The sequence below is a fragment of the Strix aluco genome, chromosome 1, assembly GCF_031877795.1.
Source record: "Strix aluco isolate bStrAlu1 chromosome 1, bStrAlu1.hap1, whole genome shotgun sequence".
NCBI classification, from domain to species: domain Eukaryota; kingdom Metazoa; phylum Chordata; class Aves; order Strigiformes; family Strigidae; genus Strix; species Strix aluco.
Window position 1 is genome coordinate 19,856,227 of NC_133931.1, and position 16,128 is coordinate 19,872,354.

The following is a 16,128-nucleotide window of genomic DNA, read 5'->3' on the forward strand; positions in this document are numbered from 1 at the left end:
TATTCACTTTTTGATCCAAGCAACAAGCATTCATTGGTGGCTCATACTGAGTAACATTTTAAAAGTTAATTTTACAAGGATGCAATGGATGAAGAACATCTGCTTAATAAATAAATTTTTAAAAAAGGCATTTAGGGGCTTACTTCTAAGTTCCAATTCCTTCATATAAAGATGACCCAAAAGCTCCAAATCTCACCAACTCCGTATGCAAAATGTGGCATGGAATAGATTTGCTACCATGCAAAGGCACTGGAAGCTGGAAGTCCTTCTCAACACTCAAGACAAGTGTATTAGAACAGACTGTTGTTATCAAAGATGTATCCAAAGGAGAAAGGGAGGCAATAAATGTCAACCTCAAGCCCTGAGGTCATTTCCTCATGGAAAACTGTAAGGTTTTAAGCTGTTCATTATTTTAATAATTCCTGTTAAACTTAGTATGTTATAACACTTCTGTAGATCATTTTAAAAGGTTCTGCCATTCTATTCCACATGCTTTTTTGAGTTGTTTCTATAGCTAACTCTATAGATTTAATCCTTATTAAGCTCTACTCAATTTATCCACACTCAGAAAACAAGGGAAAAGAGCTACATCCTGCAGTAATTAGGAGCATAGAAGAACAACAAAGGCAAAAAAATGCTGGCACTGATTTTCACATGCTACTCTAGCTCTGTGAGATGAAACATATACCTCTCAGACTTTGTTAAAAAAGTGCCTAGTGTTTTACTGTACAATAACTTATGTTGTGGAGTAAGAGATCTTTTTCATCTATGAAATCTGATGGGAAACTGCAAAAATGTAACACATGTAATACACACAAAAATGCAATAAAAATGTCTAAACATTATAATATGATCATGCACATCATTATTTTCTATAAAGAAACTACCCAGCATTGCTTCACTGTGTTTTTATGGTGCCTGAATTCCTTTTTAAGAAATAGCAAGCACCTTTCCTGACAGAAACTACATGGTTTTTAAACTCAGGTTTTACCTTTCCATAGCTTCAAATCTCATTCCAGTTAATCGTTTAACTCTGTGGCTCCCAGGAAACTGTCGCCTTAGCTCCTGAAGACAAAACTATACAAATAAAACCAAAAATACTATTGTGAATATAATTATCTACATGGAAGCTGGAAGAAAAAAAAAAAAACAAAACAAAAAGTAGCCTTTGGATGATGATGAGTTCAACAATCTGAAATGGCACTTTTAAGTAAAAGCAAATACCAATTTTTGAAATAACCAATAACATGTATCGATAAAGAAAACTTAGAAACTGCAGCTTTGTCTGTTAGAAGACAAATTCTAAGAAAAATTTTCAATACAGGTCATTAGATAGTCAGGCCTTCTTGGAAATAGTTATTTGTCCAGAAAATTAAACTCACCTACTAAAATAGTTCTGATACTATTAAAACTTGAGGGCTACTTAGTTGCCTCATAATAACACAAGACAGTAAAAAATCAAAATAAAGATGGTAAGAGCTTATGTGATGGTTCTTTAATAAATGGATATCTTACAATGGAATAAACTATGCTAATACTATGCTCTGTATTTATTTTTAAAATAAAAATTGAAATCCAAAGAAAATGTTTGCCACTGGCCTGGGTTGAGCCTGCTGACAAAACAGGCATAGCTTCTAACTCTGAAATCAATGAGACACCTGGCCTGGATAAAAGAAATTCATCACAGGCAGATTTCTCTGGATTAGCAAAAAAAATATGTTTGGTAGAGAGACTGAGTCACAACTTCCCCAGAGCAAACTAACCATATCATGAATGTGGCTAGATAGCACTGCAAAGTTTGTAACTAACTGACTCATTACGGTGGGGGGCAGGACAGTTCCCAGGCTCTCAAAAAGACCAGTGGTTTGAATCACATTAAAAGCTTCATACAGAATCCTCCTTTTTCACGCATTTATTTATACAACTCAGTTTATAAACTTGTTCTTCATACCTAGCAAAGGCCTACCTACATAATCTGTTCCATCTCATCACACCCACTAGTCAAAGGAAAAATACAGAAACAAATCAGTAAAAATTAGTAGGTTTCCTCTCTGTCTCTGTAGATAAACAGGTTGCTAGAGCACAGCAAAGAGAAATATTCACATCTCTCCATATGCAAAAAAACAGAGAAGGAAGAGAGAAAGGAAAGAGTAATCAAAGAAGTAATGCTTAGCCTCAAGTAAGCACAGAAAATTTTCATCATTATCATTTTAGTTTCCAATGAACCAAGATCTCAACAATGCAATTTCACATAACAAGACTCTGGGTTAGTACAGAAAGTTTACTGGCACTGAGTGATGTATAGGTGAACTGCTGCTGCTCTGGACAACAAATTGTAACGAAACACTACACGTACTCAGCAGCACGTTACATGACTGAACTAATCCATGTTCTTAAGAGACAGGAAAATTTACATAAAACTACAGAAAAGCAGTTTCATTCCAGCTTTTACAATCCAAACAACCTTCTACATTTTAAAAAGAACTTTTGCAGACATTAAATCCATTCCGTGGTTCAGTGATCTGGGAATCCCAAAGGGCAGTGATTTTCAGTATAAAAACATACACAGTTTTTCTCCAATAAAATTTTTAAATGGCAAAAATCGTAACATTTGCAGTAATACTAAACTCCACAATCTACAGATGGACTTTTATATCTAGAAGAACCCCACCAACAATATAAAAAAAGCTGATGAAGTCGCACTGAAGCGCAGGAGTACTACAAGAACAGAATTGTTCACATTAGATCTGACTACACAAGCATTCAACCAAATACAGCACCCACAAGGCTCAAATAAACTCCTGTAGATTCAGACATCACACACAATAAAGTGACATGAAAAGCTGTGAGACAGTCATGAACAACTCACTGCAACTCTTTCGAAAAAAGTGCATGAATAAACTACACTAGCCATATCTTCAAAATGTTCTGGACTCAGCAGCACTGAATATTCTCTTTTTAAATTTAACCTGTAATCCCCATAATCATTTGTGCTATTGAGGATTGGTTCTGCCCTACGTCAATAATCTACTTTCTAGATTCTCTGAGAAACTCAGCAGTTACAATGGCAAATCTCATCTGTATGTGAAACTTTAATTTGCAGTTAATTTGCTTGCTGACTTTTTAATCACACAGGTTTTAATTTTAAAGGTCTAAAAAGGCAAAGAAATATAAACCTGGACTTCAGCATGTAAAACACTGGTAGTGTAACTGCCTGCCAACAGTAGGTGACTTCACTAAAACATGGACATGAAAGAACTGGCTGATTGCAGCAAGGTTACCCATTACCCATAGTCATTTTGTGCAGGACAGAGAGGACAACCATAATAGAAAGAGGAAAGAAAAAGAAAAAACAAAAGTCAGATAAATGGCTCTGAAAACCACCTCAGACTCCTTATTTGGAGCAGATGAGTCCTATCCCCCTAAGCAATATGCATCACAGCTATCAAAAGCTCACTGCTAAAAACCAGAAGTTCCAAAGCTGTTTGTCTACCTTGGGGCTACAACTGTAGCAAAAAGCCACATATGATGTTGAGTTGTTTGAACTAACTACTTCTTTATTATAAATCAATCAGATTTAAAAAAAAAAAAAACCACAAAAAACCAATTAAGTTTCTCTCTAAGCTTTTAACCTCCTTTCTGAGCTGCATATAAAATGTTGCACTCCCTCATCTCACGCAATATTCCTTAGAGGGCACAGAAACTGAAATTTAAAATCCCTGCCAGGGTTAGTAAAAATAAATAGTGTTTCACAACTGATCTTTCAACACTGGCTCCCTCAACAATTTTGTGAAAGTCTTCCTAAAAAGACCCTGAAAATAAAGACCAAAACTGTTTTAGATATAAATCAGAACACAGAAATATATTTATTTAAACAGTAAATCTATTTGTTTTTGTTTAAACAGACAGCTATACTACAACAGCATTTTCTTCTGAGGAACAAAAGAAAGGGAAGTTCAGTGGGTTCATGACAAGTTCAGCATGTTGTGCTGTATTTTCCAGTGTACTCCATTTTACCATATACATGTGGGATGCAAGATAAACTTGTCTAGTTCTGCCTACTTTCAAATTGCCCTTCTCCCAATTACATCCTCTAGTCTGACCCCTTGTATATCACAGACCATTAAGTTTCACCCAGCTGACATCATATGAAGCTCAAAGACTTTATGGGGTATTTTGCCATCTGACAGAGAACAAGGCACTGAAAGAGTAATCCCCATGAAAGACCTGAACTCCTGAAAATATCTTTTTTCTCAGAATAAACTCAAGCTTGCTGGCTTTCAGGGCATAAAACAAGCTCATGTTTTTTTTCCCAGGGTTTTGTGAAGAAGGGATGAAAAGATTATAAAAATTTGCCTGCAAAACACAGTTTTGCCTTCTTCAGTTGCCGCCTTTAGAGGATTAGCTAAATTTTGCTGAGTTTTTTGTTTGTTCTGGTGTTTTTTCATTTTTAATCTACTGAACATGTGTTATAGTTCCAAATAAACTCATTTTATCTAAATTGTTATTTGTATAATTCAAATAAATTTGCATACAAATTGACTAAACCCAACTATCCATTAAAAATATTTTTATCAAGAATCACTGAATAATTTGTATTGCAAGGGGCCTTTGGAGGTTACCTACTCCAAATCCCCACTCAAAACAGAGCCAGCTACCAAGTCAGTGTAGGGCCATGTCCCAATCCATTTCTGAGCATCTCCAAAGCAGATTCCACAGCTTCTCTGTGCCACTTGTTCCAAATGTTCACTAATCTCATTGTTAAAAATTTTTTCCTAATACCTAATTAGAATTTCCTTTGTTGCAGCTTAGGTCTCTCACACTTGCCTTTTGTTGCACATCTACAAAAATCTGTCTTCACCTTCTTTATACCTTCCCATTAGTACAAAAATAGCAATAAAATCCCTTCTTAGCTTTCTCAAGACTTAATAAACCCAGACCCAGACCCACCTCCCAGCCTTTCCTTATACATTATGCAGTCCAGCTCCTTATTCATCTTGAAGACTTGCTCCAACATGTCAATGACTTTCTTTGATGATAGCCAACATGACACATAATATGATATTCATGACAGGACATTTTACCTCAAAACATTCAAAAAAACAATATAATTTGAGAGGTTTTCAATAAACACACAGTCTCTGTAAAATATGGCAACTTCAATATTATTCTTGACATTTAGCCCACGCCAGAGTAGCTGTAAATATTTTCACGGCTATTGGAAGAGACATGATCTGTCTAAACAAAAGTTACACATTAGAGAAGGTGGGTGGAGGCAGTTTCTTCCCAGCAGTGTATTTCTCGATAGATATTCTACAAGTCCAAGCTGTGGAGTTCAGAATATCCTATAACTGTCCAAAGAACTATCTGGAAGAGATACCCAGGAAGAAAATTTAAGGTTTAAGGGAAAAGTCAGCTTGAAAACTTACCAATGCCAAATCATCTCGACTGCAGTCCAGGGCAGCAATCATCACCTGTTCATATATTATCCAAACTGGACACAAAAGAGACATTAAATGCAGATAATTTATTTTTTTTTAAGATAATGGGAAACACATACAATGTAAATAAGATTAATGAATCGTCCATATATTTTTTTCCCTTCTACTCCCGTGGATCAGTACTGAAACAGGGCCATTTTAAAAAACTGCTGGAATTAATTAAAAATGCATTTAAGCAATTTTATTGCTTTTAGTAACAAAGTAGCTTTTGACATCTTGAAAGGCTAAAAAGCTCTAATTCTCTCCTCTTCCTAACATAATAGCTGCAGTCTTCTAAGCAGATCCCCATTAGGACTGGCTCTCTGATCAGACCTGGGGAACAGCCACTTGGACTAGAAAGGAAACAAATTTCCCTTAACTGTTTCACTGCTGAAAGTCCTACAAATGTTGCCTTCTTCCTGGAGTTGAACAATTTCTCTAAATCACTGACAGACCACATTATTTCTGTTCTAGGCCTACCGAGTTCTTGAACATACAGAACTTAACAATGTAGCTACACAAGCTGCACAAAAGGGAAGTTATGGTAGAGCGAAACATGTAATGTGAGTATTAGAAGTACTAAGTGTTTTGAACTAATGTAAATACAATCAGGTGCAACTCAGTTATTTCACAGAACTGAAACAGAAGCAGATGTATTCAAAAATAAAATTATAAAAAAACCCCAAACAATTAAAATAACAAAGGCCCTATAAAAAAGTTTCTATGATATGATTTCCACTAGTTATTAAAGAAAATACTATTTCTTTCTAAGTATACAAAAGAAGAGAAACAGGCATTAACTTGCCTGTAACACCTCTTGCCCACTGGAACTATCTGTAAGACATATATTCTATTTTATTATATAACGTGTACATTTTTTCTATGAATGTAAAAATACATAGATATAGACAAAATACAGATAACATACAGCCATGATATAAATTATATATTATGTTTTTCAAAAAAGTTCTAAACACAAGAATAAGGTACTTTTGTAGTTTATGAAATGGCTCTCCCCATTCGATCAAACCCCTAGTTTGATACTCTAACCCTAGCACAGGTTAGTGTCAGGTATTAGGCAAAAGAACATTTGTAAGAGAATCAAGTAACCAGTCCAGAGGGATCTGTTTTTTTTAATCTGTATTAGGACTTTCTTGTTCAAGCTTAAAAAAAACCCCCAAAAAAACCCAACAAGGGAAGCCAAAGGTCTTATTCCTCTACTTTAAAGTCCAACTCTACAGCTTTGAACTACTGATTGTCCATAAGAAAATCTCAAATTTTCATTAAAATTATGATGTGGATAATAGTAACCTAACCCCCTAGACTGAATACTCAGTAAGTTATTTTTTAAAACTCTTAATAATGGTAATTTTTTTTCCCCAATTACATTGGGTGTCTTCTGCCTGAGGAGGCAGGTTACAGAGATACCCAGATAATCTACCCCATTGCATTCATTATTTTCCCTTCTATATGCATTCTGAAATCAGCCATTGTAATATCCAGGTATTTTCTGAAAACACATGAAGCAACTAGACTAACATCCATCACATACAACTCATTCACCTTCCATGGCTACCCAAGAAAGAATTCTAGGTCGGTGTTTGGGTTTTTGTTGGTGGTTTTTGTTTGTTTGCTTTTAAAATTGTATACAGTTGCCATTCTGATACTTTTTAAAAAAAATAAACAGAATGAGAATATGCAAATAGATTTCAGATACTTTTATGGATTGGCTAAGAACCTCAGGAACATTGCAGCAAATTTATCTAATGAAGCCTGAATGTCATGTTTATGAAAGAATAAAATACCTGTATCTTGAAAAGAAGGACAAACTCAACACTGACAAGAAAGGAATGTCTGAGCCTGTATTACTGAGAACAGTGTTTCAGAAAAGCATCAGTAAGATCTGAGAGGAATATCAAGCTCCTCAGCAACTTCTTACTTAAACACAATTCTCATAAATTACTAGCAACATGGTAAGAAGAAAGTAAAATCAGGGTTAATTCTCAAGGTTCTACTACAGCAGAGGGCACCTCCCACAACTCTCTTGCAGGTGGGTGTATTAAGCCTACCCATGCAGTCTGAAAACAAGCCTATTTCTCACAGTTACAGCGCAAGACCCCCTCACAGTGCAGTATCTTCTTCAGGCACTGACCCTCCAAAGACACTTCACAACTTACTGCTATGCGCCGAGGTGTCTTCAATACATGGTACTTCGGGTACATTATCCATGTATTTATACCCACAAAAGTACAACATTTGCAGTGGCCAAGTTCCTTACAACAGAAAAAACTCCAGAGCAGAATTACAGCTTGGAGGGTGCAAGTCAGAACCAGAGCAAAGCATCAATATAAAACAAATCCCACCTGCCAAACCCCAAACCCAGTATCAAAAGATTCCTACCTGACAAGAAAAAGAGGCAAAGTGTCTTTCTGAAATGACTACATGGATTTTAATACCTGGAATACTGTATGAAGTTAGGTATTTGAAATTAAAGTTAACTTACTAAAGCTGAACAAAGTTAATCATATGGAATACTGTAACTTATTAGTAAATATAATGCACTACTGTGGTTGCTAAAATCCACTTCTGACTATATAACAGCAGTTAATAAAATGGAATAACTACAAGAGAAATGCATTAAAGAATGTCTGTGCTAAATCACCTGAATTATAAAAAAGGGAAAAAGAAGAAAGAAGAATGAGCATTAAAATAAAAACCTGTGTGAGATTAATATGCAAACCTATACAATCTTGATAGCACTTTGTTATAGTTTGTTTTATTTTATGCTTATAGTAAAGAGTGCTACTGTACTGTGCATGTTTCTAAACAATTCTCTTTTAATGAGAAAGTTATATCCAAGCTTCTGTCTACTGAAATTAGTGTAGTTAAAATCCCCTGAAAATAGTAATTTCATGGATAGTAGAAACCTAGATTTACCATCAACTATAATATCACAAATGAAATGTTATAATAAAAACAGCCTTAACATTAATTCCTGTAGTATGTATGACTCGACTAAGGAATAGCTTTCTCTGTTGTAAAAATATACTTTTCTATTTTTGCTGCAATGTTGAAGAACAGAGAATCACTCAAATGACAGCTAGATAATAGTTTCACACTGAGTTTTCACGTAATGGTCTAACTACTAATATAGCAAACTAACAGTTCTATTAGGTAATTTTTCCATCTGTTTTCACTGCAGCCCATATTTGGGAAAGAAATGAATCTGGAAATTTGGGAAGGAAATTAATCTAGGAATTCTGGAAGCCTATTACACTAAGAAAGTAATATATATTTCATCAACATCAGCAGATACAGAAAGGCAACACAGACATATAAAACAGGTTGGAAAGAAAAAACAAAAACAGACAATGGAAGTTTTAAAAATAATTATTGTTTACTTACTGTCATCTCCAAGTTTAGACGCATATTCATTAATTAACTCTTCTCCAACATCCACTATCTGTTCACTGTTCCGGTAGTTTTCTTCCCTCCATTTCCTCATTTTATCACGCATATCTGGGGGCAAAGAGGAGTTAAAAAAGAAAAAGAAAATATTGAGGTTTCCAGATAGTAATGGAAATTTTATTTCTGGAAAATATGAAGAATGGGTTTAGAGAGCAACAGATCTAAACCAGCGACTTCTACTAATAGAAGAGAACTCCTAGAGAACAGATAGGTGTACCAGACCTCTGCAACTGTATCACACAAACCATGCTCATGCTCTAATTCAGTCGACTCAGCTTCTAAGTTTACCCTCTCTCAGGTTAGTAACATATGCAGTAAAAAACCCCTTATACCTAGTTATGCAATAAATAATAAAATTTAATGAACATTACCCATGGTTAGGAAAAATAGGCTATGAGAGATTTCTCCCCAGTATTTTCACACTTGTATTTCCAAACAGTACTAAAATTGCATTGCTGCTCCAGGTGAATAAATTTTCACTTGAAATATTAGAAAAACTGTGAGAACTCAATCACTACTCACGTTTGTCATTGCAAGCAAAATGTTGCAAACTTTCACTCTGAAAAGAATCTACACGATCCTACGGAAAGGAGCTGCTAAAAAGGCAGACATGGAAGCGAAGGCTTTCTATACCAGGGAAGTGTCCAAAGGTATAAAAATTATCACTATCTAGGTAAGATAGAAAAGACGGTTTATTTTAGCGTTAGGATTTTTGTTTCAAGAGTACAATTACCATGGATCAGATCTCCAAGAGAGCAGGCATACTCATGAAGTCAGCTAGAGAGCACTACCTAGCCTAGGTTTTATTTATCCTCTGGATCAGGAAACTGGTAAGAATGTGATTTTATATACACATACACATTTATATACATGTAGATATTCCATATACAAGAACAAATTTTGAGGAAAGTTAAGGAAAATAGTTTTCGTTACTAGACAGTGGCTTTATTAATACGAAGGTACCACAACAACTGTTGCCAATTTTTTTTTAAACTTTACAACAGCTGGAAAAACAAACACAATAGATCTAAACACTGTCAGTTTTTCTTGCACTTCAAAATGCATAGTTAACATAACTGACAGTTAAAAACTAAGCACTGAACTTTCTTCCATCTACCTGAAGTGATCTCAGATCATTCATAAGACTGTTACTGTGCTACATTTTGTATTTTGAAATTCAACCAAAACCACCACAGGGTTATATTTCATATGCATGGGTAAAGTTAAATGGTTCTAGACACATCATGGTCCCTGGAAATTCAAAGTTAGACAGCAAGAATGTGAGAGAACACAAACATTCACAAAAGCTGACAAGTTAAACACATAAAAATAAATAAGCTGTCTGATTTCTACCCACTCATTTACTTGGAAATTATCAATGCCTCCACTCCAGTGTGATTCCAAATGGAACAGTGTCTGAATTATGTATTAACAGAACTTATATCTACCATTGATCACCCAAGTACAGCATTTACACCAATGGAAAAAAACTGCAGGACAGAGAATAGTATATCAGCTGATGACTGAAAGCAAAGAAAAAAAAATGTTCTCGTTAATGTGAATCTATTGAGAGGCTTGTTAGTTTTAGAAATACTGAATTTTAAGTAAAAGGTAGAAGAAAGAAAATGCTAAAAACTGCAGTAAAACTTAGGCAAGGCTTTTTACAATGTTGTCAAACAATTTTTTTTTCTAAGAAAGCTGCCGAAAGAGTCAGCCAATACTTTAAGTCTTGGAGGCAAACCTACACACAGCATGTAATACAAGGTTGGGCAGTAGCAATTGGGGATTTTACAAAAAAAAAAAAATGTTACAGAAATGTCTAGTTTTAATTACAATTACTCCTGTGACATGTATAGGCTGGTCCCCAGTAATTGTTACACTTGTTTTAGTCTTAGGTTCTTTTAAATTACCAAGTTTTGCACATATAAATCAAAACATTACCAGATCAAAGGAGAAGACACACTTGCCACAATGTTTGCTGTTCCTGAAAACATGCAAGCAGTCTACATCAAGCCAAAAGAAATAACGTGCTTTATTGTTGTGTCTGTTAAGGCATCAGTTAATTTGGCTTGAGCAACCAGATATGAAGTAACTCTCTTAAAATTACTTATACTTGTTTAGTTGGATCACAGTTTTAAAGTCCTGGATATCTAAAAGCACCTGATTAAAATTAAGGTAGTTACCCCTATTAGCGGAGACATACATTGCATACTCCAAAATATTACCTTGACATATAACTGCTACCACGGGCAGTCACTCCGGGACCCCATAACCATTACATTTCTAGAGCTCATTTGTATATTGTTCTTCTGTTACAGACAACAAATCTTCCACCACACCTCAGCTCCACCCACTCTCACCTTACAAAATATGAATCAAACTAAAAAACTCAAAAATCCACCGATTCAATAAGTTTACCTAAACGCACAGGGTGTGCAATGGCCTGGCGACTGCTCTCTGTGGGTCTGCAGACCCCCGGCCTCACCCGGATGCCTGACCGGTGCTTTGCAGGTGCAGGCAGAGGCAAAGGCAGCTCAGCTGGGCACTGCAGATGCTGCCTCTTACCACGACAACTCAGCTTTCAAAGTGGCCTCAACTAAAATCTCAGCACCTCACCTTTGCCTTCTGTAATCCCACAAATTCATATATAAAGTCCAGAGTAAGTGATCTGTCCCTTTGATTACAACTGAGAATCAGGAATACCTAAAAGCAAGCAAATGCAGCACAGAACACAACAAAAACACCTCACCAACACTTAACTGCACACAGATTATGTATGATAGAGATGAAATGTTACTGTTTCCTATTCCTTAGAGTCTTTCCATACAAAGTCATAGGAAGGAACCAATTTTGTCATCTAGAGTGGAGTCTAATGTCTAGAGACATTAAAGATAGAAGTGTTCAGTTCTTAAATTTGTTTGGGATTTTCTTTGTTATGTTCCTCGATACAGACATTTGCAAGAAAATGGTCTCACATAAACAGACTGTTAAAATTAATCTTATAAAGCGTTTCATATTTTCAAAAATTACAAAGAATTCCTTGAAAACAGTCTCTCATAAACATATAACAAAAAGTTAATGTGCCACTACTTAAGCAGTGCAATTTTTAATACAGAAAATAGTAATACTAATTTAAAGATCCAGAAAACTTAAGTAACTTAAGCAACAATCATGAGCTATTAAAAATCTTACATATAATATTCTTTTCACTTGTTTTCAATTTATATTAAAAGAAATCTAGTTCACAGAATATGCCATCCCTTTCTCTTTCTGGTTTTGATATCCAGCGAAGAATTACGGACTGAAACAAAAGTTGCTGCTCCAGCATTCAAAGTCCAGAAAGCTCGCCTACCACTAGCCAAGAGTCACTGCTTCATCTTAGCTGGGTTTGAGATCTTAATGCTATTATGCTTCTGTGCAAGGTAAAGAAAGAAGAGAAAACCTGGTTTATTTTGTCCAATTCTGACAACATGTCAGATGAGTTTTCTGTGAAAGCCAATTGTTATTTTATTAGTTCTTGACTACCGTGACTGCTTCTTGTTTGCATATCACACAAATTCTGCACAGGCAATCTAAACTGTGTGCTCCAAAACCTGCTCCTAACATGAAGTTATACAGGTGTATTTTTTTTAAATTCTTCAGGGTTTTTAATATTTCCACTCACAGGTCAAATTCATCTTTAATGCATCACTGAAACCATATTAAATATTTATGAATGGTCTCTATGAAGTTCTACATAGCTTAAGAGACTCCTATAAGAAGCTGCACAGTTACAACGGATGTGCTGACCTACCACATCATGCTTCTTTGCCAGACCTGCAATTCTTGGCTCCCTGTCACTCCACATAGTTTCTAGTTCTTGTAAATATGAAGGAAGCAGGAAATATAATGCCACTTTCTACGGGATAATTAGCAACAATGACCAAAAGAAAAGGAGCAACATATCACCTTCATCTCAAATAAACTGTAAAATATGTAATGCATATCCATATATAAGCATTTCTTTTAATACTATAGCACCCTGAAACCACGTTTGGATCATCTAAGTCCACTGAAGTTAAATGAGAGGTTTTTGTACTTGACAGATTTCAAAATACACTTTAAAGCTCAAGATGCAGCAGTAAAGTAAAAAAAGAAACATAAAGACAACAGCTTCAACAGTGGAAAACAAGTTATTTTCAGTTATCTTTCCTAACCACCTGTACCATGCATTTACCTAACATAAAATTTAATCATGGTTAAACTCCCACCTTTGTGACAAAGAACCTGAGTGAAAAGTGAAGCAAGGTACAAACTGTATCGAATTTGTATTCTTCTTTCCTGACCTCCAATCAGAGTTTCATCTTTGAGCAATATGTAAGCAAAAACCATCTTGTTTAGAAAGGACTGAGTATATGAAGGACATCTTTCAAATGAATACCAACCATACACCTGGTTTCACAGACATGAAGCATTTTGGACAAATTCAACATGATCTACATTAAATTCCTAGAACTGTGTTCAAGTTCTTTGCTTAGGGACTAGGTCACGACACCGCTGGTATCACCTCACCCATGAAAAGCCTCATTGCACCAGGGATCTCTTAAAGTATACATGAAGAACAGAGAAAAGCCTTCTTCTCCAACAAGTCTTTGCATGGTCTGTTGCAGAACTCCATTCATTTCCATTTTATTTTGCACCCCTTAAAATAGAGGGAAAAAATACAGAATTTTTCAAATGTGTGCCTCTAAAGTGGAAACAGCCCCTTGTACCAACACAGACGTTCCCCTACGCTCCAACACTTTCATCTGGACATAAACTGGAAGATATCAACTGAGAAGCTGATATGATAAAACTGCCTAGCTGCTCCCCAAAAATTTCTGGTTCAACATACCATATGCAAAACTATGCACCTTGCCCAATGCCAGAAATGTCAATCAAAACTCTTGGAAACAGAATATGGAGGTTATTTCTAAAGTGTTGGATGCTCACCTCAGTACGAATTAGCCAAGTCAGCAAGCAGTAAGCTTGAGCATCCTATGCCTGGCCTTTAGAGGATAAAAACACCAACTCTGCAATACTCTAAACCAAACCAATCTAGAGCTAAATGTACAGAAACGTATCCACAGTCCACACACCCTGTGAAAAATCTCATTTCCCTTTCCTGTCACTGACTGACACCTGAGAACAATAGGAGGAAAGAAACCCTAAATCTCGGGGTTTTGTAACAATGTACGTTAAGCTGGAAAAGTTCTTTACACAGGCTGTTTTACACAAGCTGTTTTAGAGCAACTTCTGGGAAAGCCTATAAGTAACACCAGTAACGCTCCATACAACTTCTCTTCCGGTACAGTGGCCTGCCTGCTCTCTATCCAAGCTGAGCTTCACAACCACTATACCTTCACACAAGAGATACAAAAGAATGAACCAAGCTTCTCCTCAAGTGCTAAATTTGTCTAATGACATCACAGTGATGCAACCAAATATCAGAGCAAAACCACCTATAAACCAACCACCAGACACACTGCAAGAAAGCCCTCTTCCTCATACTTAATCATTCAGTTACAGCACTATTTTCTTCAATCCCAGCTAAAATATTTTCTAAGATAGATGCAATTCGAGCCGAAAATGGAATATTTCAAATTCCACTTTGTTTTGCTTCAGATTCCTACAGAAAAAGGCGCAAGAAAGACAGGACGGGGACTATTTCTGATGGGCAAGTTACCGGCATCTGCTAAAATACATCCCATGCAATGTTCATCCTATCTCCATACCACAAAACCAAACTAACCAATAATCTATGCTCAGGGAATGATTCTATTTCTCAATTATTTCTTCACAGCTTAGTAGTAAATAAATAAAAAACAAAGATCACACAGCTTCGGTCTCCGTTATCTTCTCTAGTGTACAATGTCTGTAATGTATGGGACCACCTAGCTAAAGGTTCCCCCTTTATAGCCAAAATTATGAAGAAGCATTAATTTATTCCTGACAGGAGACTGTAATGGGCTCGAGTGCTGTATGAACTCACATTCGAACAGGTACTGCTTACAGGAGAAGAGCTATTGAGAGTGTCAGGCAAACGCCAAAAAGCACTGCTATATGAAATAATCATTATGATCAAACAGATACGAAAGCTATAAAGACCTGGGGAGCAGGATTTTCAAAACCTTTTATGTCACTTCAGAGCTTCTGAGAGTTGCTCCACAAACGCTTATCATCAGGTTTTAGGGAAGCATCAGGTATTTTTCAGACGCTCCAAAAGGTGAACTGTGACACGAGCTGCTGACCCGACCACGGGGCCGCTTTTTCTCGTGAGCGCTGTACCAGTCCCGGGGGGTCGGGAAGCAGGGCCGGGAGGAACGTCCCGCCGCCGCCCCCCGGGCAAACGGCGCTCCGTCCCCGCAAAGCGCAGGCAGCGGCTGGAGGGCCCCGCCCGCCCCGGCGCTCGGGGAGAGCGCTCCAGCAGGGCAGCTCCGCCGCGCACCGGACACAGGCACGGGCCCTCCTTCTCCGCTCCCGGGGCGACGTGCGCGTTACGGGCCGGCGGGCCCGCGGACACCGGCCGCAGCCCGAGGCGCCCAGCAGCTGCCGGAACCGCCGACCCCGCCTGGGGACCGCCACCGCCCGGCACCGGCAGCCGCGGCCCGGGCGCCGGCCTGGCCCGGACCCGCCGCGCCGCGGGGCTCAGGGGGCGCCGCGCAGGTGGGGGCACCGCCGCCCCCACGCTGCTGCCGGGGGTCGGTCGGTCGGTCGGCGCGGGCCCGCCCGGGAGGCCGCCGGCTGGGCGCGACGTTACCTTCCCAAGTCACGTCGTACATCTCCGACACCTTCGCCATCTTGGCGGCCGCCCGCGTGACGCGCCGCGTGACGGCCCCGGCCGTCATTGGCGGGAGGGCGGGCGGCGCCCCGCGGCGGGGACGGCCCGGCCCGCTCTGGCCCGACGCGGCGCAGCGGCCCGGCGAGGCGGGGGAGCCCGGGGCCTGCCTGACGCCCGCCCGGCCGGGCCGCTGCGGGTGCCCACCGCCCCCGTCCGCAGGGGCGCGCGTCCCCGAAGAACCGCAGCTGGCAGGGACAGGGAGGTCAAAGGCTGGCGCTTGTGCCGCGTGGCCTTTGGGGGTCTGTGTCTGCTTCGAGAGTGCAGTGACCGGGGGAGACGCGGGATCCCCTTGCTCGTGGCACCCTGTGCTTGTCCTGCCCG

At 38.3% G+C, this 16,128-nt stretch overlaps 1 protein-coding gene across 2 annotated transcripts in view; it reads right to left on the minus strand.

Annotated features, from left to right (window-relative positions):
* Positions 1 to 15,846, minus strand: part of EMC2 (ER membrane protein complex subunit 2) — a 46,155-nt gene extending 30,309 nt beyond the window's left edge. For both annotated transcript variants that reach the window (XM_074810384.1, XM_074810330.1), the window contains exons 1-4: positions 15,727 to 15,846; positions 8,886 to 8,999; positions 5,430 to 5,494; positions 992 to 1,077 (exon numbers count right to left, since the gene is read on the minus strand). In XM_074810384.1, the coding sequence (XP_074666485.1) occupies positions 992 to 1,077; positions 5,430 to 5,494; positions 8,886 to 8,999; positions 15,727 to 15,814 (353 nt within the window). In that variant the 5' untranslated portion in view covers positions 15,815 to 15,846. The remainder of the gene's footprint in view (positions 1 to 991; positions 1,078 to 5,429; positions 5,495 to 8,885; positions 9,000 to 15,726) is intronic.
* Between the last annotated feature and the right edge of the window lie 282 nt (positions 15,847 to 16,128).